This window comes from Pelophylax lessonae (assembly GCF_965119305.1).
Source record: "Pelophylax lessonae genome assembly, chromosome: 11".
In the NCBI taxonomy this organism is placed as follows: Eukaryota; Metazoa; Chordata; class Amphibia; order Anura; family Ranidae; genus Pelophylax; species Pelophylax lessonae.
In genome coordinates, this window is record NC_138778.1 from 200175574 (window position 1) to 200201327 (window position 25754).

The 25754-nt window shown below is 43.9% G+C and overlaps 1 protein-coding gene across 3 annotated transcripts in view; it reads left to right on the forward strand.

The window, feature by feature from the left end:
* The window catches only part of OSBPL2 (oxysterol binding protein like 2), a 255219-nt gene that overhangs the window by 225655 nt on the left and 3810 nt on the right, over nucleotides 1-25754 (forward strand). For all 3 annotated transcript variants that reach the window (XM_082271624.1, XM_082271623.1, XM_082271622.1), the window contains exons 5-10: nucleotides 2908-3042; nucleotides 16382-16479; nucleotides 16550-16732; nucleotides 18640-18747; nucleotides 19337-19426; nucleotides 25442-25565. In XM_082271624.1, the coding sequence (XP_082127750.1) occupies nucleotides 2908-3042; nucleotides 16382-16479; nucleotides 16550-16732; nucleotides 18640-18747; nucleotides 19337-19426; nucleotides 25442-25565 (738 nt within the window). The remainder of the gene's footprint in view (nucleotides 1-2907; nucleotides 3043-16381; nucleotides 16480-16549; nucleotides 16733-18639; nucleotides 18748-19336; nucleotides 19427-25441; nucleotides 25566-25754) is intronic.

A 25754-nucleotide genomic window follows, 5' to 3' on the forward strand; every position in this document is an offset into this window, starting at 1 on the left:
GTGAACTTACTGGGTGTTAAAATCATCTTATTGGATACCAGGAATTCTTCAACCCGCTGGTGGTGGTAATGTGACCATTGTCAAACTGTTTGGCATTGGAGCAGAATTGTTAGCAAGCTTTGGATTAACATCAACCCCCCCCCCCCCCCCCAGCAGAGACCAGTTCTGAGCTGTAGATTGTGTGGCCAGTGTCAAACCATGGGTTATGTGACCATTGCTGAGACATGGATCACTTGACCAGCATCAGGGGACAGAGTTCTATGGACTGAAAGTGACAGGTATTTTTTTTTTTTGCCCTCTCTTTTTTTACTATCAACATATGGGGAGGGTTGTTTTAGAAATGTTTAAGGGTGGAGGTTATTATGTAAATTATGTAATCGGCACACATTAAGTTGCAGCATTACTCAAATGTTGCCCTACTGCGGTCAAATTAGGAGGGGTTGGGGATTCATCTGACTGCAGGGGGGGGGGGGGGGCATCATCACAGCAATGCTGCAACCTAATGCATGCCAACCATCTAATGTTGCCTGCTTGGTGGTAGATCATTTTTCAACTCTTCCTGCTGTATAGCATCTCCTGATTTCAGCCTCTATAATGACTGTTGTAAGATGATTGATCACATTTTCTGGATAATGAGGATCGGCAGGGATTTACTTCTGACCTACTCAGTCCCTTTTACATTTCAGACGCCTTCACTACCCCCACCCAACCTCCTAACCCCTCTTACCTCATCCCTGCACCATGCATGACCCCCTCCCCAATACTGCACATTCACTACCTCCACCTAACCTCCTAACCCCTCTCTTACCTCATCCCTGCACCATGCATGACCCCTTTTCCCAATACTGCACATTCACTACCCCCACCTAACCTCCTAACCCCTCTCTTACCTCATCCCTGCACCATGCATGACCCCTTTTCCCAATACTGCACATTCACTACCCCCACCCAACCTCCTAACCCCTCCCTTACCTCATCCCTGCACCATGCATGCCCCCAATACTGCACATTCACTACCCCCACCCAACTCCTAACCCCTCTCTTACCTCATCCCTGCACCATGCATGCCCCCCAATACTGCACCTTCACTACCCCCACCCAACCTCCTAACCCCTCTCTTACCTCATCCCTGCACCATGCACACCCCCAATACTGCACATTCACTACCTCCATTTAACCTCCTAACCCCTCTTTTACCTCATCCCTGCACCATGCATACCCCCAATACTGCACATTCACTACCCCCACCCAACCTTCTAACCCCTCTCTTACCTCATCCCTGCACCATGCATACCCCCAATACAGCACATTCACTGCCCCCATTTAACCTCCTAACCCCTCTTTTACCTCATCCCTGCACCATGCATGCCCCTCCCCCTCAACACTACTGTACCCGCACTCCTCCCCCAGTCCCCCCAACACTCTGGTAAGGTAATAGTAGGTAGTAATAGGAATTATTGTAGCTGGTGAAGCTGTGTAGGAGATGGACTCCCTCACTGACTACCACCAGTGCTTCCTGTTCTATAAAGGCGGTGTGTGCCGCCGGTCACCTGAGAGGAGAGGACGGACTGTCTGCTCTGCCGGTTCCGGTGTTACCGATATCGGCACAACACCGGGGCCCCTCGCCTTACCGGGGAGAGTTTGCTGAGTGTCTCCAGTCCCAAACGTTATCTTCTCTGGCAACCAACTTTGTCCTGCTCCGCTCACAGCTGTCACCCTGCCCCTTCTCATCGGAGGTAACGAGGGGTGAGCAGGGCGGATGGGAGGTAACGAGGGGGGGCGGGGTGGATGGGAGGTAACGAGGGGGAGCGGATGGGAGGTAACGAGGGGGGGCGGGTCGGATGGGAGGTAACGAGGGGGGGGCGGATGAGAGGTTACTGGCTGCGGTCAACTACAAGCAGGTGGAGGAGGGAGGGGACCACTTGAGCTTCTGCACCCCTCTTCTGCCTCAGCTTGCGGTGCCTGGGCGCGGTGCACCCTGTGCACCCGCCCAGGATCGGCCCTGGTTGGGCTTGGCCCCATAGTTCCAGTAAAGGGAACTCTTAAGACGTCAGCATACCAAGACATTTTGGACAATTTCATGCTCCCAACTTTGTGGGAACAGTTTGGAGGTGGGTCCCCTCCTGTTCCAACATGACTGCAGACCAGTGCACAAAGCAAGGTCCATAAAGACATGGATGAGCGAGTTTGAGTGTCCTGACCTCAACCCCATAGAACACCTTTGGGATAAATTAGAGCAGAGACTGCGAGCCAGGCCTTCTCATCCAACATTGAGTGCCTGACCTCAAAAATGCGCTTCTGGCAGAATGGTCAAACGTTCCCACAGACACACTCTTAAACCTTAAACTCCCAGGTTCCAAGAAGAGTTGAAGCTGTTCTAGCTGCAAAGGGTGGGTCAACTCAATATTGAACCCTATGAACGAAGACTGGGATGCCATTAAAGTTTAAGGTGTCCCAATATTTTTGACAACATAGTGTATATTTCAAAAGAGTCTAGGAAATATTTGCTTTCCCCACTTTGGCTTGATTTCAATGGGCAGCTAAGAGCGCTTAACAGCTGTCAGCAGATGCAGAAAACGTTCACGTTTTCCAAGTATATGCACACACCTATGGGAGTAAAAGTATCCCAGCGTGCAGTTTTTGCCTATCATCGTATGTCTCAAAGAGGGCACCGTGAGCTCAATGTCCATGGACCCAACCCCTTAGCACTCTTCATGGTTTGTATTAGTATTCATCAGATACAAGATAAGTTTTTAAATAACATTGTTGATAGGTCAATGTTGCTTTCTCTCATGAATATTTTTCAGTTTAAATTGCCCGCATTACCCTTGCAGCAGGAATGGATTTCTCAGTCCCGAGAGTCGCCCGCTCTAACCTTGTTTTCTTTTTTCTTCTCCCGGCCTGCAGGAGCTGTCGAAAATCACCATGCCGATCGTTTTTAACGAGCCACTGAGCTTCCTGCAGCGAATCACGGAATATATGGAGCACACATACCTGATCAACAAGGCCTGCTCCTGTACAGATCCGCTACTCAGGATGCAGGTCAGTACCTGACACGTACACGCATATATTTTACAGAAGGCTTCATCCTCTCTCTGTGCTGGAAGAGGTGACGCTTAAAGCCTGCGTGCCAGAATTTCACCGCGGGGTACCGACAGTATTAGGCGGTGCTGATCTTTAAAGGTTTGCAGTCAAACCTCTTAAACAGCACAGTAGTTTATGGTTTGCAGATTTGGAACTTTGATGGAAAAACAGACACACTTTGTATGCCGGACTTAACCAGCAACAGAATTGTCAAAATTAAATGCATGACAGGTCCTTGGAACAGAAAAGGAACGCCATAGAAGAAGCAGAGTTAAGTTTTAGAGATTCAGCCATGACCAGTTATTTCCATTGAGGGAATTGCTTCTGTGACTGGCCTTATAGCAGGCTTTCTCAACTAGGATTCTGTGGAACTCTAGGATTCCTCCAGAGGTTCCTTAAGCAATGGGTACTTTCTGTCTCTCTTATAAGTTCCCATTGACACCAGTGATATTTTAGGATATCTGTAAGGGGGGATTTTTCACACTGACCACAAATAGAAGGAACATTCTTCCACTGACCATCGCACTCATGTACCCTGAGCTGTAGGTATAGTAATTTATTAGTAGGGGTTCCCTGAGATCTGAATGTTACTTTAAGGGTTCCTCCTTGTTGAGAAAGGCTGCCTTAGACAGTCCACAGCTGTCTCATTTTAGGGCTACCAGAAAGCAACATTAAAGAGTAAGTTCAACTTTTGACAAAAAATGATAAATGCGCTTTTTTTGCAGGTAAAATGTGCATTTATAATTATTTGTTTTGGGAACCTATAAAGCATTGCACCAGCGATCATACGAGCAGCCGATACATTCTGGCAGAAAGACTTAATAAACTACCACAGTGCTCTCAGGGACATGGTAGTACCTTGAAAACTACAAGCCGACGTGCCGCCCCGAAGATTTACACTTCTCTAAATGCCGTAGACTCCCCTGCTGCGGCATCTTCTAGGTTGTGGTGGGAACATGATCTAGCGACCTCTATTGATCTATAGGACTGGAACAAAGCCTGGTCCTTCATTGCTAAATGCTCCTTCAACACGGCTACTCTAAAAGCTGCATACAAGGTTCTTCTATGATGGTACTGGGTCCCGGCCTGGATAGCAAGCTCAAACCCATCCTATAGCGACCGGTGCTTCAGGGGTTGTGGCCAATGTACAAATCTGGTGGTCCTGTCCCCGCCTCACTGGGCTCTGGTCCAGGGTATTTGGATTCCTCTATTCCTTGTTCCATATACCCATACACAAGGATGCAAAAATTGCTTTGCTGCACTGCCCGATTCAGGGACTGTTCTCATACCAACAAAAGCTGGTGTCTTATCTTTTTATAGCTGCTAAACTGGCAGTAGCCAGAGCTTGGAAGAAACCCTCTGTTCCATTTGCCATGGTGAAGAGTATGTTGACCGACCCTATGATCAATGAGAAAATGTATCCTACATGATTCTCACTCTAAAATCCTCAAAGTATGGTCACCCTGGTGGTCTTATGCTCTCCCCACCTCTTTTCTTCTTTCTCTACCTTGAATTTTTCTTCTTTGTCTCTCCTTTTTTCTTCTCTTTTCGGTCTTTTCGTAACTTTTCACACCCCGAAAATGGATGTCACATGTTATGAAAGGTGAACTTATTTCTACAGTCTCCTTTTTTTTTTCTATTAAAATAACAAACATGTTATACTTGCCACCTCTGTGCAGATGGTTTTGCACAGGGCAGCCCAGATCCTCCTCTTCTTGGGTCCCTCTTCAATGCTCCTGGCCCCTCCCTTCTATTGAGTGCCCCCACAGCAAGCCGCTTGCAATGGGGGCACCTGAGCCAAGCTGCAGCTCCTTGTATCCATTCAGACATGGAGCTGACATTTGCAAACACCCCCCCCCTCCCCGATTGGCTAAATGAGTTTTGCGGGAGTCAATAGTGCCGCTGCTGTGTCTCAGCCAATCAGGAGAGAGAGGCACCAGACGGCTGAGGCACTTGTGGACATTGCTGGATAAAGAGGGGGCTCAGGTAAGTATTTGGGGGGCTGAGTGGGGCTGCTGCAAACAGGAGGCTTTTTTTTATCTTAATGCATTGATAACCTTCTGACTTTACAACCCCTTTAAGTACATCACCCCACCTTTTACTTAGTGTATCTAGACCCACAATGTGAAATGTAATATAGTGCAGTTTACCAGTTTTAACGTCAACACAATGTCAGTCCTAGAATGACTCGCTTACCCTCCTGCATCAGGACAACAGATGCAAGATTGTGCTACAGATACTCGCCCCTCTCCTATTCTCCATAGGAAAGATAGCTGGGAGCATTACCAGTGATAACACCCAGCAAAGGCAGATAGAACAGGAAGTTATAGATTCACAAAATTTCTGCCATGATCAACAGGTATTTTTTAATTTATCCAACAGATATAACCAAACACTATCAGTATATTTATCATACCAACACAATTGTTGAGGTTTACATCTCTAGTGATCTATCACCAAGTACATGGAGAGAAAAAAATAATTTTGAAGTAAACAAAGGATTGATAGGTTAAGTAAATGCTTCCTTACCTCTAGACTCAGTAACAGTAGCCTCCAAAGCGTGAGGCCTTTCTATGGGGTAGAGAAAGCCCTTAAGAGACAAAGTGGCTGTTATTATTGAAGGTTTGAGTATAAACCAGTTGTATTTCAGTAATTTTTAGGATAACTCGATTTTTCAGAGGATGTAGGTGAGGTGCATGAAGCGAAAGAATATATGTTGTATATATCTATTAATCCGTACTGGAATAGTTTCTCTATAGAGATATTTTGAGGTCTGGAACTGATTTAGGGTTATAGGGGGTTGAGAGGGAGAAGAGGGAATGGGGCGTAAGAGGAGTGGTGATTCTGTAGAAGGGGGATTTGGGAGGGGGGGGTGATGTTGGATATCATGAGAGGGGGTGGGGTGGGGTACTTGATAATTGAATTGAGGAAAACCAAAAATGAATGGGGTTGGAAGAGAGGGTAGGGGAATGGCCTACTTATAGAAGGTGTAGAAGTTATATGTGTGGCCATCCTCCTCCCATACAGAATGTCGTTTCTTAGGTGGTAGCAGTACTATTGTACATGATATGAGGAGATTGCTTGGTTTTTATGAATTCAAGCCAGCAAGCCCAAGTTTTATAGAATTTAGAAGAAATATCTTTAGCCTGGTGAATAAGTTCTTCCATTTCCGCTATTTTCTTCACCCACTAGATCTACTCCTTGATTGATGGGGGATTTTTTTATCTTTCCAGTGTATGGGGATACACATTTTGGCTGCATTAATTAGATGGAGAGTTATGAATTTTCGGTAGTGTTTTTGCGGAATAGAGGTATGATGTAAGAGATATTGGGCGGGGGTGTAGTCTGGTGTGAGGGTTGTGATATGGTTGTGGACTTCGGTCCAGAACGGTTGTAATTCCAGCCGGCAGTCAAATCCACCTTAGGGGGCGAATGCATGGATGCGTGGGCGGCGCCCCTACGCCCCTAATGGACCGGCCGCCACTGTATGTATGAGTGAACCAGGTTCTTTGTTGCAGTGCCAGTATAAATGTGTGACATCTGAGATTTTGTGCAATTTATCTGGTGTTCTGTACCACCTGGAGAATACTTTGAACCCACATTCTTGAGTGGAAACTTTGACTGAACCCTTGTGAATGTGGGAAAATATGTCTTATTTGAAGGTATGCGAACCACAGAAACATCTTACCTGGCATCTGGGAAGAAAGAGCAGTATAAGTTATGAGGTCACCATTTTCAAAGAAGCTGCCAGCACAAGTGAGGTTGTCTACGTCGAGTGTCGTGATGAAAGTGCTATATAGACCATGAAAAAAGCTTGAATTATGTTTAATTGGTGTGAGGGGGTCCGGGTAAGAGGAAATATTCAATTTCTTACATGAAGCTTCAAATATCTTGAGTGTTGTACCTACTAAAGGGGGTTTAGTAACCATTTGCGGATAGTGATGTGGCTCTATCCATGGGAGGAATTTTAGTGGGATTTGGAGAAAGCCTTTTCTGAAGCAACCCACGCTTTTGCTCGAGAATGAGCACGCCAATCGATTATCCTGGACAGGTGACAGGCTCAATGATATTTGTGAATATCTGGGAGGCCGATGCCTCCTTTCGTTTTCTGCCTGGTGGAGTTTTTACCTTTTTTTTCTCTGCTGCAAATAAGTAGAACTTAGAGGTCTTGACCCTTCCCCAGCCTTTCTTTGGAAAGGAGAAGCAGCAGCAGACTGATGAGCTCATCTCTCTGTCACTCTGCTCTCTCCTCCTATCTCCATGTCAAATACCAAAGTCAGTCAGGTCAGGCAGTAAGGTACAACTTGCATGTGTTTTTTTATATCTGGCTGAAATTCAGCTTTAGCGATAAAATGTAGCCAATAATGAATTCTAAATTAAAATTAATAGGTTCAAATTGATGACACACTTTCTTTGTGGTCATCTTCAAAGCTGAGACTCTGATCTTGGCCTGTCATCATTGACTTCCACATTCCAGCGTGGGACACTTCCACCATGATTCATCCATGAGGACAAGATTCATCCAAGTGTAACCGATACTGCCTTTGGGAATCCACAGATAATATGCATAATAAGCATGTTGTTACACAGTAGTAAATAATTACATGATCTGATATAAGAACACACAGAGCAGTCTGTCTCAACCTTTTTACCCCAGAGGAACCACTAAAATTATTTTCAGGTCTCGGGATACTCTTACAAAAATCAACTCATCGGGAGTCCAAATGAAAAATGTCCCTTACTTTGGTCGTCAGCCGGAGGTTTGAATCCCTTACAGGCTGGCTCTACCAAATCGCATTGGCCCTGGAACTATGCAGGCACCATTCAATTTCAGGTCAGACAGCAAAAGCTCAAGGAACCCCTAGCAATAGCTAGAGGAACCCTATGGTTCACTGGAACCTTGGTTGAGAATCACTGACAGAGGTTTACATTATATGATGGATCAGGAAGTGACCAGGACATGCTGGATGTGTGACCTTTATATCATGTAATGCCATTCACTAAATCCCAACAGTGCTTCTTCCTGCTGTCACCTTTTTTCATTATATAATGCTGTAGATTTCTATCTATAGCTTCATATCTATAGCAGATGATGATTTTGCTACTAAAAGGGATCTGTAGCAATGTGTAAGGCTCAACTCCAGCCAAAGCTTTGTATTTTTCTTTGGATTGGGGGAAGTGAAGTTGTCAATGGTTGGATCCTCTTGGACAATTCCATCTTGCTTCCTGCCAGGTTGGCAGTCTGCGCTCTAATTTATCTCAAAGGTGTTCTATCGGGTTGAGGTCCAGATTATGTGCAGGCCAGTCAAGTTCCTCCACCCCAAACTCGCTCTGTCTTTATGGACCTTGCTTTGTGCACTGGTCCAAATCATGTGCTGGCGGGGGGGATTATGGTGTGAGGTTGTTTTTCAGGGGTTGGGCTTGGCCGCTTAGTTCCAGTGAGGGGAACTCTTAAGGTGTCCGCATACCAAGTCATTTTGGACAATTTCATGCTCCCAACTTTGTGGGAACAGTTTAGGGATGGCCCCTTCCTGTTCCAATATGACTGCACACTAGTGCTGAAAGCAAGGTCCATAAAGACATGATGAGCGAGTTTGGGGTGGAGGAACTTCACTGTCCTGACCTCAACCACATAGAGCACCTTTGGGATGAATTTGAGCTAAGACTGCGAGCCAGGCCTACTTGTCCACATCAGTGCCTAACCTCACAAATACCCTTCTGGAGGAATGGTCAAACATTCCCATAGACACACTCCTAAACCCTGTGGACAGCCTTCCCAGAAGAGTTGAAGCTGTTGTACAGTGAGAGAAAAAAGCATAAATTGATTTGCATTTCAAAGAGTGAAAAAGGTATTTGACCCCTTCACAAAATATGACTTAGTACTTGGTGGCAAAACTCTTGTTGGCAATCACAGAGGTCAGACATTTCTTGTAGTTGGCCACCAGGTTTGCACACATCTCAGGAGGAAGTTTGTCCCACTCCTCTTTGCAGATCCCCTCTAAGTCATTAGGGTTGATGTTGGTAACTTGAACCTTCACCTCCCTCCACATTTTGTATGGGATTAAGGTCTTGAGACTGGCTAGACCACTCCAGGACCTTAATGTGCTTCTTCTTGAGCCACTCCTTTGTTGCCTTGGCCATTTGTTTTCGGTCATTGTCATGATGGAATACCTATCCACGACCCCATTCCCAATGCCCTGGCTGAGGGAAGGAGGTTCTCACCCAAAATTTGACGGTACATGGCCCTGTCCATCTTCCCTTTGATGCGGTGAAGTTGTCCTGTGCCTTTAGCAGAAAAACACCCCAAAAGCATAATGTTTCCACCTCCATGATTGACGGTGGGGGATGGTGTTGTGGAGATCACAGGCAGCATGCCTCCTCCTTCAAACACAGTGAGTTGAGTTGATGCCAAAGAGCTCAATTTTGATCTCATTTGACCTCAACACTTTCACCCAGTTCTTCTCTGGATCATTCAGATGTTCATTAGCAAATTTCAGACGGGACTATACATGTGCTTTCTTGAGCAGGGGGACCTTGCGGGTACTGCAGGATTTCAGTCCTTCATGGCATAGTGTGTTACCAATTGTTTTCTTGGTGATTATAGTCCCAGCTACCTTGAGATCATTGACAAGATTCTCCTGTGTAGTTCTGGGCTGATTCCTCACCGTTCTCATGATCATTGAAACTCCATGAGGTGAGATCTTGCATGGAGCCCCAAACCGAGGGAGATTGACCGATATTTTGTGTTTCTGCTATTTGCGAATAATCGCACCAACTGTTGTCACCCTCTCACCAAGCTGCTTGGTGATGGTCTTGTAGCCCATTCCAGCCTTGTGTAGGTCTACAATCTTGTCCCTGACATCCTTGGACAACTCTTTAGCCTTGGCCATGGTGGAGATATTGGAATCAGTGGACAGGTCTCTTTTATTCAGGTAACAAGCTGAGATCAGGAGCACTCCCTTTAAGAGAGTGCTCCTAATCTTCCCTCATCACCTGTATAGAAGACACCTGGGAGCCAGAAATCTTGCTGATTGATAGGGGATCAAATATTTATTTCACTTATTAAAATGAAAATTAATTTATAACTCCATATTGAACCCTACGGACTAAGACTGCAAAGGCATTAAAGTTCATGTGCGTGTAAAGGCAGGCATCCCAGTACTTTTGACAATATAGTGTATCTCTCCTATGATATGTTTCTTTTAAAGGGACGATAAAAATAAACCATACTAGCAATGTTTGTATGTGTTTGCCCTTGTCATTGATCTTATTATAAGCCAAGTGTTTTTGGGATAATAAGGTTGTCCAAACGAGAACACCACAGCCACTTGTATAACCTGCATGAAACTGGACACTGCCGTTATGTAAGCTTGTTCTGGATACACCTAGATTGATGCTGTTCCCAGGGCAGTGAAAGCAGCTCTTGAAATTAACGTCCTCCCACAAGTACAGTGGCACCATGCCTGGGATTTTACGGTGGAATTCGGAGCATGCAAAGAAGTATTTCAGGCGTGGTGCTGGGATCAGGAGGCAAGAAGAGGACAAGCATTGTGTGATCTTACAATGTTTCTATAGCTGCCCATGCTGTGGTCCTGCCAGTTTTTTGGAAGGCAATAACATCACCGACCTAACGGGCTGTTTATGGAAAAACTGGAGAAACAAATGAGCAGGTGTTGCTGGTAGCAACCAGTTATGTAATCTTTCATTTTCTAGATTGTAATAGAAGCAGATGTAGTCTCATTGGCTGTTATAAGTAACCCCATTTTTTCTTTTATCCTGTGAATCTCATGTATAAGGCTCCTTTCACACTGTTTCACATCAAAACTGCTTGTAAAACACCTATGCGTTAATGGAACATTTTTGCTGCGCATTTACAGTGTGTTTTTAAAAGACATGTGACTCAAAAATGCTTTGCGGGTGCATTTTTGAGGCGTTTTCGATTGATTTCAATGGGGAGGCACGTTTTTGGTGCGTTTTTTTTTTTTTAACTGACCTAACATGCTCCAAAATAGCCACAAGCAGGATTTTTTGCACGGCAACGGAAGCGCAACGCCCAAGTGTGAACACATACATAGAATTTAAAGGGAAGCACTGTAAGATTTTCTGGTGCTTTTTCTAACACAAAATAACTTCAAAAACTCTGCAGTGTGAAAGCAGCCTTAAGTCTAGTACACATGGGCCGAATATCGGCTGGTTTCTATTGAACGTTTGGCCCGTGTGTATGTCAGCTGGTTCTACAGAAGCCAGCTGTTTGAAAATGTCTGCCGACTGGCTCCCGATCACCGGACCGGAGTGTTCTGGTGTGGGGGCACCCCCCTGTCAGAACACAATAGCACAGCAGGGGAGATCGCTGTACTAACATCGGATTTGTAGTACAGCGGCTCAAAAAAAAAAAAAAAAAAACAGTAGTGTGTACCAGGTTTAAGGCTTGCTATGCAGTGTTTTGCAAAAGAAGTACCGTATATACTTGAGTATAAGCCAACTTTTTCAGCATGTTTTTTTTATGCTGAAAAAGCCCCCCTCGGCTTATACTCAAGTCACGGTCTCACTTACCTTTTCCCTGGTCAGTGCGCATGCGCCGCCGCCTCTCAGGAAAGCCCGTACACATTTGGCTATTCCCGGGCAGACGCGCATGCGCGGTGATGTGTTGGCGCCAGGCGGCGACATTTTTAAATGTAAGGCGGAAAGGTAAGTGAGACTCCTCAGCAGCCCCTTCATCTCCGCAGGAGATGCAGTGCTGCGGATATGGTACAGGACATTCTCCTGTACCATGCCTGCAGCACTGCATCTCCTGTGCCATGCCTGTACCATCTCCTGTGCCATGCCTGTACCATCTCCTGTGCCATGCCTGTACCATCTCCTGTGCCATGCCTGTACCATCTCCTGTGCCATGCCTGTACCATCTCCTGTGCCATGCCTGAACCATCTCCTGAACCATCTCCTGTACCATGCCTGTACCATCTCCTGTATCATGCCCACAGCCCTGCATCTCCTGCACCATGTCCGCAGCCCCTGCACCATGCCTGCAGCCCCTGTTTTGGGTCTCGTGGTGGTCCAGTTGGGTCCAGTAGCTGCTGCATTTCCCACCCTAGGCTTATACTCGAGTCTCGAGTTTTCACAGTTTTTTTGTGGTAAAATTAGGTGCCTCAGCTTATATTCGGGTCGGCTTATACTCGAGTATATATGGTAATACTTCGGAAAGGAATTAGAGAGTAGATCAGCGGGCTTCCAAACTTTCTAAACAAAGGGCCAGTTTGCTGTCTTTTAGACTTTAGAGTGGCCGAACTGTGGGCAGTGGGAGTAGAAAATGTCCAGGCATCAGTGGGAGGAGTAGTGCCCCATCTTTGGAATTAGGGGGAAAAATAGTGCCACTCTGTTGGTGTCAATAGAGCCCCATTGTTGTCATTGGCAGGAATTATGCCCTATGGTTGGTGGAGCAAGGGTCGTATAAAGGCAAGCAAAGGGCCACAGTATGGAGACCACTTGAGTAGATCGACCAAATCTGGGATTCTGGTTGCAGTTTTCACAGGTGATTTTGCTCTTTTGTTTTTATATTTTTATTTGTATTTTTACCCTGAAGCCAAACTCTAGGGAAACTGCAAGGCTTAACTCCTCATTTAGTCTAGGGGAGAGTTTTTGCACTTGCACTTGCATTTGAAAGCATCTGATCCTTTTCTCCCTTATACTCCAGCAGGCAGGGGTGTATTTTGGTTTTGTGCTGCCCTAGACCAGACTAAAATTGGGCACCCCCCCCCTTACCCTCCTATGTAAATTTGCCCCACTCCTTCCTTTTTAACGGATGTGACTCCCTCCGAAATTTAAGGACTACAAGTCCCAGCATGCACCCCTGAGATCTCACGAGAGGGGGGGGGGTTGGAAGAGAGGGGGGAGATGAGAGAGAGAGAGAGAGAGAGGGGAAGATGAGAGAGAGAGGGGGAGATGAGAGGGGGGGATGAGAGAGAGAGGGGGGGATGAGAGAGAGAGGGGGGATGAGAGAGAGAGAGAGGGGAAGATGAGAGAGAGAGAGAAAGAGAGGGGAAGATGAGAGAGAGAGAGAGGAAGATGAGAGAGAGAGAGAGAGAGAGAGAGAGGGGAAGATGAGAGAGAGAGAGAGGGGGGAAGATGAGAGAGAGAGAGAGGGGGGAAGATGAGAGAGAGAGAGAGAGGGGAAGATGAGAGAGAGAGAGAGAGGGGAAGATGAGAGAGAGAGAGGGGGGGAGGAGAGAGGGGGAGATGAGAGGGGGGGAGGAGAGAGGGGGGATGAGAGAGGGAAGAGGGGGGTGAGAGCGAGAGAGAGAGGGGGATGGGAGAGAGAGAGAGAAGGGGGGATGAGAGAGGGAAGAGGGGGGTAAGAAAGAGAGGAGGGGGTTGCGAGAGGCAGCTCTAGCAACCACTGGCCAAATAGAATCTCTGGCGGAGGGGAGGGACTTTTTTGCTGCCCACTGCAAAGTGCTGCCCTAGGCCTGGGCCTTGTTGGCCTAGGCCAAAATACAGCACTGCCAGCAGGGGACTGTCCCTTGCATTATGGACTTTGCATTGGTCTTGATGTCAGGACCTTAGACAAATCTTTTTTCCTGTCAGGGAATTTGAAAGCACGAAAAACAGAGGATCAACAAGATTGTGCCAGCAAACTGGAGTCCATATTCACAGGTTTTCTTTAATATGAATTTGTACAAAAGGTTTGCCCCAGGAATGCAGGAACAGCATAGGTAACACATTTATTTTAGCACAGTACTGCAGGTGAAGCACAGTACATTCATCTAACTGAGGCCGTATTAGCTCTCCTCACAGCAGTTATATCACATAGTCAATATCAGAAGTCACCTACGTGTGATAGGATCTGTACGTGGCAAGACACTGCGGTTTTCCCAAACACTCTAGGGGCTCTTTGTGGTTGGTGAATAGAGATCCAGCAGGGATTGGGGAGGGCCTAACCTTTCTTGTGCCTTCTCTTTTAGAAAGTGAAATGTCACCACAATTACTCAGAGTGACAGGAATTGCTGTCACGTTTCTGCAGCTTTCACAGCAGAGAAAAACACCAATTGATATGACAATAAGATAAAGTGTATTGCTCAAAAACAACAAAAAAAGCAGATAGCTGTATGTTGCAGGCTTCCATTTTCAGGCAGTTTATGGAGGTCAGAAGAGTGAAAGAAGAGTTAAATGATTGCTGTGGATTGCTGTACATGATTTTAAACCTATATTTTGTATATACACCCATCAGCCATACCTTTATGACCACCCACTTAATATTGAGAAGTTTTCCCTTTTGCCTTCAAAATAGCCTTGACCTGTTGAGACATTGACAACCTAGACCTCTGAAGGTATGTGTGGTATCTGGCACCAATCCTTTAGTAGCGGATCCGTAAATTGTGAGGTGGGCCTCTATGGATCGGACTTATTTTTCCAGCACATACCACATATGCCTAATTGAATTGAGATCTTGAGAATTCAAAAAAAACAGGTCAACACCTCTGTGTGTTCCTTAGACCATTCTTGAACCATTTTCGTAGTGTGGCAGGGCGCTTTATCCTGCTGAAAGAGGTCACTGCCATCAGAGAACACCATTTCCATTAGGAGGTGTACTTAGTCAGCAACAATGTTTAGGTGGGTGGTATGTGTCAAGTAACATTCACAGAAATGGCAGGACCAACGTTTCCCAAAAGAACATATGCCTAAAGCATCACACTGCCTCCACCGGATTGCCTTCTTCCCATACTGCATCCTGGTGCCATCTCTTCCCCAGGCAAGTAAGACATAATGATGTAAAAGAAAACATGATCCATTAGACCAGGCCACCTTCTTCCATTGCTCTGTGGTCCAGTTGATGATCAAATGCCCATTGTAGGTGCTTTTTGGCTGAGGACGCATGGGCACCCTAAATGGTGCTTTGAACGCATCAACTTCAGGAACAATCCCTGGAATTCATTAAGACTGGTGAAGACAGATTTTGTGAAAGTGTTTCATGTGCACCCTAAGGGCTCTTTCACACGGGCGGTTTGTATGTCCGTAAATCACCCCATCCGTTTGCAGGTGATTTATGGACATAATGAATGTCTGTGGGATTGCGGATGTCAGCGGATGACCATCTGATTTGTGTCCTTTTCAGTTCTGTTCCATTTTTTGGAACGGAACAGAACCCTATTTTTGTTTCGTTTAAAAAACGGAAAAGGAAGCAAAATCGGATGTCAGCGGTGCCATCCGCTGGCATCCGCAATGCCCATAGACATACATTATGTCCGTATATCATCCGCAAACGGATGGGATGATATGCGGACATACGGAGCGGATGACACAAGTGTCATCTGTGTCCATGCAAAAAAAAGCACCGGAGCGGAAGAAAAAGCGGCCGTGTGAAAGAGCCCTAAAAGTGGCACAGCGTGTGCCAAATTTATCTACCTGTGTAGAACCTGTACTTAAACTTAGCGCACAATGCGCCACTTTTAGAACTCAAGTGAAACACTTTCACAAACTCTGTCTGCGCCAGGGTCTCGCTGTGTACACCAGAAGACACTAAGTCCTTATTAGCTATACTTTTATAAGATACGAACTGTTGGTATTTTATTTTGAATTTGGCGCAGGTGTTGCGCCACAATGTAAAAATGCCGCATTTTAGAACTACTCGAGTTTGGCACATGAGTTGCTGGCAGAACCAAGTGTGTCACAGATGCTTCATGAATTTGGCACAACACATTAACAAGAGAGATTAACACCAGGAAAGTGGCACTGCAGCTTTATTGAATTCCCCCCAATATGTTTATTGCTGCCTAATATATCCCAAAAACGTTCAGATGCCATTGTAATCAATGTTATTCACTTAACCTGTCAGTAGTCATAAAGTTATGGCTGATCAGTTTAAATGCCCGTATTACATAATTTTATACAGTTTAACCAAAAATATTTTTTTGAAGGTGAATAGAACTTTAGATTGTGTCCAGTTTATCATATCTGTAAAGCATATGTCCTTACCTTTCAATTTTTTTTTATACTCCCAACACATTTCCAAGACTGAACCAGGAAAAACCCAAAGCATTTTCTACATAGTTCCTCTGATGATATAAAGGAACTATGTAGAAAATGCTTTGGGTTTTTCCATAGTGGAAAAGAGATGCACAAGCACATGCTTTTAAGGGCATTGGGTGCTTGAGTTGGTAATTTGTTGCTTGATTGCCCTTCTGTTGGTACGTAAGTTGGTCAAACCTGGTTGTATTTAGTAACTAAGATAGCTCTGTTTGCTCTTCAGTTAGACAGGTGTTATTTTCTAACACTTTGTGTGCCATTCTTTTATCCTTTACAGTCTGTGGCTGCATTTGCTGTATCAGCTGTAGCATCTCAATGGGAGAGGACTGGCAAACCATTCAACCCTCTTCTGGGGGAGACATACGAACTAATAAGGTGAGTTCTGGCAATTGAGGGGAGGGTTGACCCAAGTGCTTCCATGTGGCTGATATACTGTCTCTTGCAGGGAAGACGTGGGCTTCCGGTTCATATCTGAGCAAGTCAGCCATCACCCTCCCGTTAGTGCCTTCTTTGCCGAAGGGCTGAATAAAGACTTCGTCTTTCATGGTTCTATCTATCCAAAGCTGAAGTTCTGGGGCAAGAGCGTAGAGGCCGAACCCCGGGGAGCCATCACCCTGGAGCTGCCCAAGTAAGTCTGAATGTGAGGAGCATTTTGTACCAGAGACACTTATAAGCTTCGGTATGTAAAAAAAAGATCAATAGGTAAATATCTGAAGCTTTAAGGAAATTTAAAATAAAGTCGTATAACGGGAAAGACAATTTAAAAAAATACAGCTGACCTCCTGTTAAGTAATGTAATATAAAAAAACAGACTGTCTTCTTGTTCATGGCTCCTTTAGCTAGACATGCCAGCTTATATTATAACATCCCCATAGCAATTTCTATGCAAGTCATATCATACTCAGACTTATCATAGTGAAACCTTTCTTTGTTTTAGGTTTAGTATATTGATCCATTAAAGTAGTAAAAGCATTTTCTAATATTTTTTTGTTCTACAGAAAGGGATTTTTCCAATATTAAGGGATTTTTCCAATATTTTACTTTGAGTGGTGCCAATTATCTACTGTTCATTTTTATGCCAGTGCCATTTGAAGTCAGTATTTGAGGACAATAAACCCACCAGAAGTGGTATTGGTTGGCCAATATCACAAATCCACATTGTGATCCTAATGCACAAGGGAGAAAAAGTAGATTCTGTTTCTGAAGATGCATTTTTATCCAGATCTGTTCAGTGAAGATACATGCAGTTTAGAGTGCATACATATAGACCAGTGTTTCTAAACCTTTTTTTCCAGTTAAGGCACCCTTTAAAATTTTGGACAGTCTTGAGGCACCCATTCCAAAATGTAAAAACTATTTTAATTTTAGATTATATCTATTCTAAATGTTAGAGGTGATTTATTCTTCCAAAGCAAATACACTTTTGCTCATTAGTACTGACCAGTATTCCAATGTTTCTCTTCTCCCTCAATTTCTGTCCATTAGTCAGCTAATGCTGTGGGAGAGGGGCACAGGAGGGTCAAACAAGGATGCTGTGGAGGCAATAAACATCTTCCTTATTAACTGATAATGTCATTGGTTGTTAGGATGCCGTGGTCTATAAAGTCTTGATCAGGGCCTGCCCTACCATGGGTCCCACTGCGTCCATTGGACCCAGGCAGCACTTGGGGAGGGGCAGCAAATTGACTTCCAAGATTTTTTTACAGAAGTTTTGTGTCATCAGTTTTCAGCGTGTTTAGGGACGGCATTTCCCCATCTCTTACTGCCATCTGTAGTGCAAACAGATGAGTAGAGGAGGCGGAGCGTCTGCTCCGGGGAACGTCCCTCACATGATTGTGGTGTGCGCAATGACGTCAGACATCAGCGCACTCCATCTTAGCAGGGCAGGCTGGATGTTCTAGGGCGGTGGGCGTGGCAGACACAGGAGTGGCAGAAGGACTGAGGACAGACAGTGGGTGTTTGGTGGACCCGCAGTGAGTTATGGAAGAAGATAACAGTATATATAATATTTTCTAAATTTTATGTAAAATAATAGACGTGGGGGACTATTGTTGGGCATGATTTTTTTTTTTTTTTTGGGGGGGTGGGAGGGTGAGAGGGGCAGCATTTCATTCTTGGCCCAGGCAGCACAATGTCTTGGGCCAGCCCTGGTCTTGATGGTACATAATGGAAACCTGTGGCATGTATACAATTTTTATACATTTTTAGGCATTTTTCCAAGGCACCTCCTAAAGAAACCTTAAGGCTCCCTAGTTGAAAAAGGCTGATATAGATTATATACAGGTACATGTATAGCGTGGCCAGTGACAATACTGCATTCACAACTACATTGAATTTTGAGCAATTTTATGTATGACGTTATAGAGAGAGCATGGGAGCACATCCACTTAGAGGTATTACATTCCCAGGACATAACTCTAATCTTTTAAAGCAACGCATAGATCCTTTCTAAAACTCCACAAGCTTTGGATAATCAAACATGTACTTGTGCTTTTGTCTCCTCATTGTCCCTTCTAATATTTTATTTCTCTGCAGGCACAAAGATGTCTATACATGGACAAACCCCACCTGCTGCGTACACAATGTTATTATTGGGAAGCTGTGGATAGAGCAGTATGGGATAGTGGAAATTGTAAACCACAGGTAAAATAACATAACCCACTGAACCCCTTGTCATGGTTGCTTCCAATTAATCACTTGAAGTAAATGATAGAAACATCCCTGATGTATCCTTGGTCCTCTCTGTGACATGTGAAAGGAAACTGCTTATGCTGTGCCCTCTCTTTGGAGAACCCATAGTGCTCTGTGAATCTTTTGCCATGTGTAGCCTGTATTAAACATTTATTTGTAAAATAAAAATTTCCTATAAATAGTAAAGAAAAAAATGGATATAAAACACCTGTTTAAAAAAAAAAAACATAAAGGATAATTCTAGTTTATTTTTAAGATTATCAAGTTTCATTGTGAGCTTTGCTTTATCTGTGCCCTCCCCTACCAATAAACAGCTGGGACACACAGAAGGATAAAAGCAGCCAGGCACAGCTAATATTTTATTAATTCTTCCCAATGTGTAGCTCAGTATGGGGATCCCATAATCCATGCTTATTTTCACTGTAGGGATTATACTATTGGTGAAATGACTTTGATACTGTGTTCTATGTCCAGTTTAGAGGCAAATAAGCCTTAACTAGGTTCTTCTTTAATCAGGTGTTTTTCTGTATTTTTGTTCCAGCAATGGAGATAAATGTATTCTGAACTTCAAGCCCTGTGGACTGTTTGGAAAGGAGCTGCACCGAGTAGAAGGATATATTCAAGACAAGAAGTAAGTACTGTAGTGATTAGTGTTCCCTTTTATCTCCTGAGCAATATAAGAAATAAGCTGGCCATACGCTAGAAACTTTTCATACGAAACAAAACACTAAATTCGATTACTTGACAAATTTCATTCAAAAGTACTTTCAAGTTTTGTTTACTTTTAACCTTCAATTTTGGAGTGAATGGTCTTTCCCGCACAAAAAAAACCACATACACTTTTAGAAATGTATTCAAGAAAACTTGTGAAACCTTGTGTAATCTGTAATGTGGATTTGTGCCCATTTATGTACTATAAAAGCTCTGTAACCAATGTAATCTGGGTCACATATCTGTTGGAAGATGTGGACCCGCTGTATGGCGTATATTCTGAGTAAACATATGGAGACGAATGCAAACCTGATTGGCGTAGATTATTTCAAGGCTCAAACTTAACATTTGAACTTAACACTTTCTTTTTTGCTCTGCTCAGGGAAACAAAAATTTTCCTCCAGTAAAGACTGAAAATGAAATGAAAGTTCTTTAAAACAAAAAATTTAAAGCAAACATTTTCGAACAAAATTCTACTAGTGTATGGCCAGCTTAATGGTACTAATAAACTAGCAGATGTCTAGCCAGAAATGATGGGCGTTAAGTGGGGATAATATGGAGAGAAACCAAGTGGGTGTTCTAAGGGTAGCCTGCTGGTATTTAAATAATTATCTTATTACACATAGTTACATAGTAGCTGGGGTTGAATAAAGACAACAGTCCATCCAGTTCAACCTGTGCAGGTGTGTGTGTGTTTCAGTGGCTTGATGATTTCCCATAACCCTGAATGTTGTGATCTGTGAGATGCATGTCCAAGAGTCTTTTAAAAGTAGACCTACTCCCCGCCACTAAAACCAATTGTGGAAGAGAGTTCCACATTCTCACCGCCCTTACAGTGAAGAACCCCTTACGCAGTCTAAGGGTAAACTGCCTCTCCTCTAATCTCATTGTGTGGCCATGTGTCCTCTTCCTCTTGCACTCTTTGAGACTAAATTGTTTATTTTCTATGCTAGGATCACCATTGAGGTATTTGTAAATCGCTATCATGTCCCCTCTCAGGCGTCTCCTCTCCAAGGAGAAAAAAATTAAGCACTTGTAATCGCTCCTCGTAAATTAAGGTCCTCCAATCCCCTAATTAGTTTAGTTGCCCTTCTCTGGACTCTCTCCAGTTCCAGCACATCCTTTCTGAGAATTGGCGACCAGAACTGGACAGAATACTCCAGATGTGGGCGGACCAGGGTTTTATAAAGTGGTAGGAGGTAGGATTATAGCTTTATCTCTGGAATATATCCCCTTCCTTATGCATGCTAATTTTCTGCTGCTTTGGCAGCTGCAGCTTGGCATTGCATGTTATTGCTTACTCTATCTTCTACTAAAACCCACAAATCCTTCTCCATTCTGGACTCCCCTAGAGGTTCCCCCCCAGCATAATTTGCGTTTGTTTTTTGCCCCCAAGTGCATTATTCCCACTTGGTATATAAAAAATCATAAATTTTATTATATAATAGTTAAAAACACATAGTTTAATCCCAGGTGCTAAGGCACCCCCACGTTCTATTCAATATATTGTGTTGAGAGATTTGCCTATCTCCTTTTAGGTCTCTCACTTCTGGGACCAGCTATGACTTTTTGTCTCTAAATTGGCCAATATAGAGTTCTGACACAGTAATACAATCATCCTGTTATCTGTGGAGGAAGGGGAACTTTCGTTGATGGGTCACAGATATTGTCCAACAAACATGACGAGCACTCCTGATATTTGTGACTGCTCCTCTTTATACAGTTGTCACCAATGTCCCCATGTAAAGATTTCCCCTCATCTCATGTTCCTGTGACATTTCGAAAATTTGGTTTAACCATAATTTCTTGTCTTGGGACATTGGGCACTATAGAAATGGAGAATAAATATCCTCAGTGGGGACACAGAGAGCAAAAAAAAAACCTTACAGGGTTTTTAACACTTCCTCATTCAAAACACCACTAATCATTGAATAATAGGAGACCCGTCCCTCCAGGTGAGATGTTAAAGCCTGATAGACTCTGCACGTGGGTGCCTGCCCCAGCTCTCCTCCGTGTCGTATACTAGGAATGAAGAAATAGCTGCACACCATGACTAGTCCCAAATCTTTTATTTATATTCCCAGCGTGACACACACAGGACACTGACAGGCTGCAACAGGTTGACGCGTTTCACACAATAAAAATGTGCGTAATCCATTTTTTTTAAGCCCATTTTTATTGTGTGAAACATGTCAACCTGTTGCAGCTTGTCAGTGTTCTGGGTGTCACGCTGGAAATTCAAATAAAGGATTTGGGACTAGCTATGGAGTGCAGTCATTTCTTCAACCACTAATCGTTGCACCTAGTTTTTCAACCCATTTATTTTTAAACGTTATCGAAGGCCCATACTTTCTAGAAATGAAGGTTTTCAAGATGCTGGGATGGACTCATTCAGGGCTATGGAGCATCATAACAGTTAATTTTTATTTTTATTACAAAGGTGTACTGATCCAAGTGTCTCATAATCCATCTTGTGCCTAAGCCACTCACCAATTGTTCTAGATGTTTTTTGTTTTTGTGATATTGCAAGGGGGTGAAGATGTGAAATGTGAACCGTTATTAGATCCTGCCTAATCTGTCTTATTAATAGTCTGCAGCATGACAAGCTGGCCCTGAACACTCATCATTCACCCACACAACAGACGTGTTCTGTCAACATAGAGTTGATGGACAGTGCTTCTGGCCTTGGCTTCTTACTATGGAAGGCCTTCTGGAAGGGACAGATGAGATCCCTTTCTGCCATAGCCCAGAGCTTCCTTGCTTATGTTAATGAGGAGTCAAGGCTCCACCGACAGACTCAGAACATTGCAGCCCAGAACAAGTTTATTGCTCAAGCTCAGACCGGGCATTTCAGTGCTTTCATCTTTTTGAGCCCTTTAATAAACTTGGAGTAGAGTGACCCTCTATTATAATGTGAGCAAAATACAACAATCAGCCATAACTTTATGACCACCCACCTAATATGGGTAGGCCGCTTTCCTGCCAAAGGAAAACTGAGGCATGGACTCCAATAGACCTCTTAAGGTATGTGTGGTATCTGCCACCAATCAGTCAGTAGCAAATCCTTAAAGTCCTGTAATTTGCGAGGTGGGCTCTCTATTATTCTGACTTTTTTCAGCGCATCCCAAAGATGCTCGATTGGTTTGAGATCTGGAGCATTTGAAGACCAAGCCAACACCTCAGACTCATTGTTGTGTTTTTCAAACCATTCTGTAACCATTTTTGCAGTGTGGCAGGGTACATTGTCCTGCTGAAAGATGCCACTGCCATTGGGGAATACTGCTTCCATGAAGGGGCTTACTTGGTAAGCACCAATGTTTAGGTAGGTGATATGTGCCAAGTAACATCTACTTGGCAGGACCCAAGGTTTCCCAGCAGAACATTGCCCAAAGCATCACACTACTTCCTTCCCATACGGCATCCTGGTGCCATCTCTTCCCCAGGTGAGTGACGCACACATACCTGGCCATCCACATGATGTAAAAGTAAATGTAATTCATCAGACCAGGACATCTTCTTCAATTGCTCCGTGGGCCAGTTCTGATACTCACATGCCCATTGTATTTTTTTATTTTTTTTTAAAGATATGTTTATTGAGTTTTAAAGGCACACAAAACAGAACAACAACTGCAACACAGTCCCTGGTCCAAATGATGAACAATCTTCATTCAACTATCTCACATGTCTTTAATGAACAGTTCTCAGTTAGAAAGAAAGAATATTCAGTTGCACAAGTGTTTTAGTATCATTATGCAATAACTACCAGAGAGCTGTAAATAACAGACAACAATACATGCCTAGGCAGTCAGAACTCAATTTAGCAGCAAAAGGAGTCAGTGTCAAGGGGCTAGGGATCCACTTGCCCCAAATTTTAATAAATATGTTTTACGTATTTCGAAGGTGAGTCTATACAAGGGGTGGGAGTCCCTAATCGATTTCAGCCACTGAGACCTTATAGGTCACCTCGGTCCTTTCCAGGACGGTAAAAGGGACTTTATCTTGCATCAAAATTTAGGCTGGTAAGCAGTCTCTTGTCATAAGAGGGAATTGTCAGATCGCCAAGGATGCCCAAAAGAGTTCTTGGGATTTGCAACATTAGGCAGACCCTAATGAGAAGTCGTGAACAATGGGGCAAGTCCAAAAACAGTGCATAAAGTCATCAACCTGGCCACATCCTCTGAAGCATTCAGCTATGGGAGATAAGCCTATCTCATTTAGTCTGGCAGGTGTAAGGTGGGACTGGTGAAAAATCTTAAGTTGAATAATACAGTCTTTGGATGAAATAACAGAGGTTTTATAGGTATCACTAAACTCGGTCCAGTCTGCTTCAGTAAGGGGTATGTCTAGGGATGTCCATTTCTCTTGGGCCTTTTGAAATCTGGGATTAGACTCAGTCATTAGGGCAGAATAGTAGGTGGATATATGTCTTTTGGGGTCTGATCGCCTCAATAATTTCTCCAAGGAGGGTATCTGAATGGGGTTATCCAGAGAACCAAATTGTGCACATGCAATGTAGGGCTGTAAATCTAGTTGTAAAATAAGTAAGTCCGTGGTGAATCAAAGTCCACACGCAATTGATAGAATGTTTTAAAACCCTGTGGGTTAAAGAGATGGCATAAATACTTAAACCCTTTGGCAGACCACTTTTGTGGGTCATGTAGAGGATATAGCTCTGAGAGTCTAGGGTTAAACCACAAAGGGTTATTGGGGGATACCAGCCATGAGTCAGTATAGGTTTTGGCCACAATGGACTTAAATAAGGATAGGGATGTGTGTAGAAGTGGCGTACCTAGGCAGGCTGGAGCACAGTCTCTATAGATAATATTGTGGAGAGTTTCCAGGGATGAGGCAATGGCCACCTCCATGACAGTGCAAGCATTGGCAGAGGCTGGATGCAACCAGTCATGGATTTGGACTAATTGAGAGGCCAAATAGTATAAGAAAAGAATTGAAAATGGCAAGCCAGCCATGTGGGTTGGAAGTTGCAAGGTTTCAAGCACTATCCTAGGAGGACGGCTATTTCGTAGGAACGCCAGTCATATGGTATCAATGCGTCTGAAAAATGTTTTAGGTATTATGCATGGGGAGTTGGCCATAATATAGAGCAATTTGATCATATTAGCCCTCCCCATTAGGTCTAGAGGTAGATCCATCCATCGCTTAGTTTGAAGTTGTAGTTGGGACAATAAAGGACATAGGTTGTTACTTATATATGAGGACAGTGGTAGTTGAACTGTAATACCTAGGTATCTAAATGAGGACACAACTTGTAGTCTGGAATCTGGGTGGACCATAGGAACTGCCATTTGGTCCAAAGGGGAAGGGTTTGGATTTATCCCAATTCACCCAGAAGCCAGAGTAGTCTCCAAATGTATTAATTTCCACCAGAAATGCTTTAAGGGACACATGCCCGTTGTAGGTGCTTTTGGCTTTGGACTCAAGTTAGCATGAACAAAATGCAATTCCCATTATTTTCTGCTTTCAACACATCAACTTCAGGCACAATATGTTTACTTGCTCCTTAATGTATCCCACAGACTTTCAAATGCCATTGTAACAAGATAATGAGTGGTGTTCACTTAACTCAATCAGTAGTCATAATTAATGTTAATGCGGATTGCTGTATATTTCTGCTGTATGGGTAAGTTGCAGGGGGCCAGTGAAACCGAACTGTGAGTGTTCATGAAATCCACAAATTGCATCTGTGCTTAGTCAGAAAGTGCAGTGAGTTTATTATAATACTCTGTAGCCAGATTTCACACAACTCTTCGCAAATGCAGTGGGTAGGTGTGCTTCCTGATTTCTGTGCTTTGTAACTTCCCCTCTCAGAGCTTTTTCTGTACCTCATCATTTATTGTTTACAACATAGATCATGGCAATTGTTTACTCTTGGTACCCACCATTAATGCATGACGGTGTTTCTCTCTTTTCATAGCAAAAAGAAACTATGTATGATATACGGAAAGTGGACAGAGTGCTTGTGGAGTGTAGATCCTTCTACGTATGAGGCTTACAAGAAATCGGAAAAGAAAGGAGGTGAACCGAAGAAAAATAAACAGGTGAGAGGGCCAAGTGACACTTCACCTATTGTCATTACCAATACTGAGAATTGAAGACCATCTAGACTCATTCCAAAGGCAGAGCAACTATACACATGAACCTCCTCAGAATTAAATTCTGGACCACATGGACTTACTGAGAACGCAGACATGAGAGAAAATGTCAACTGGATACAACCCTTGGGCTGA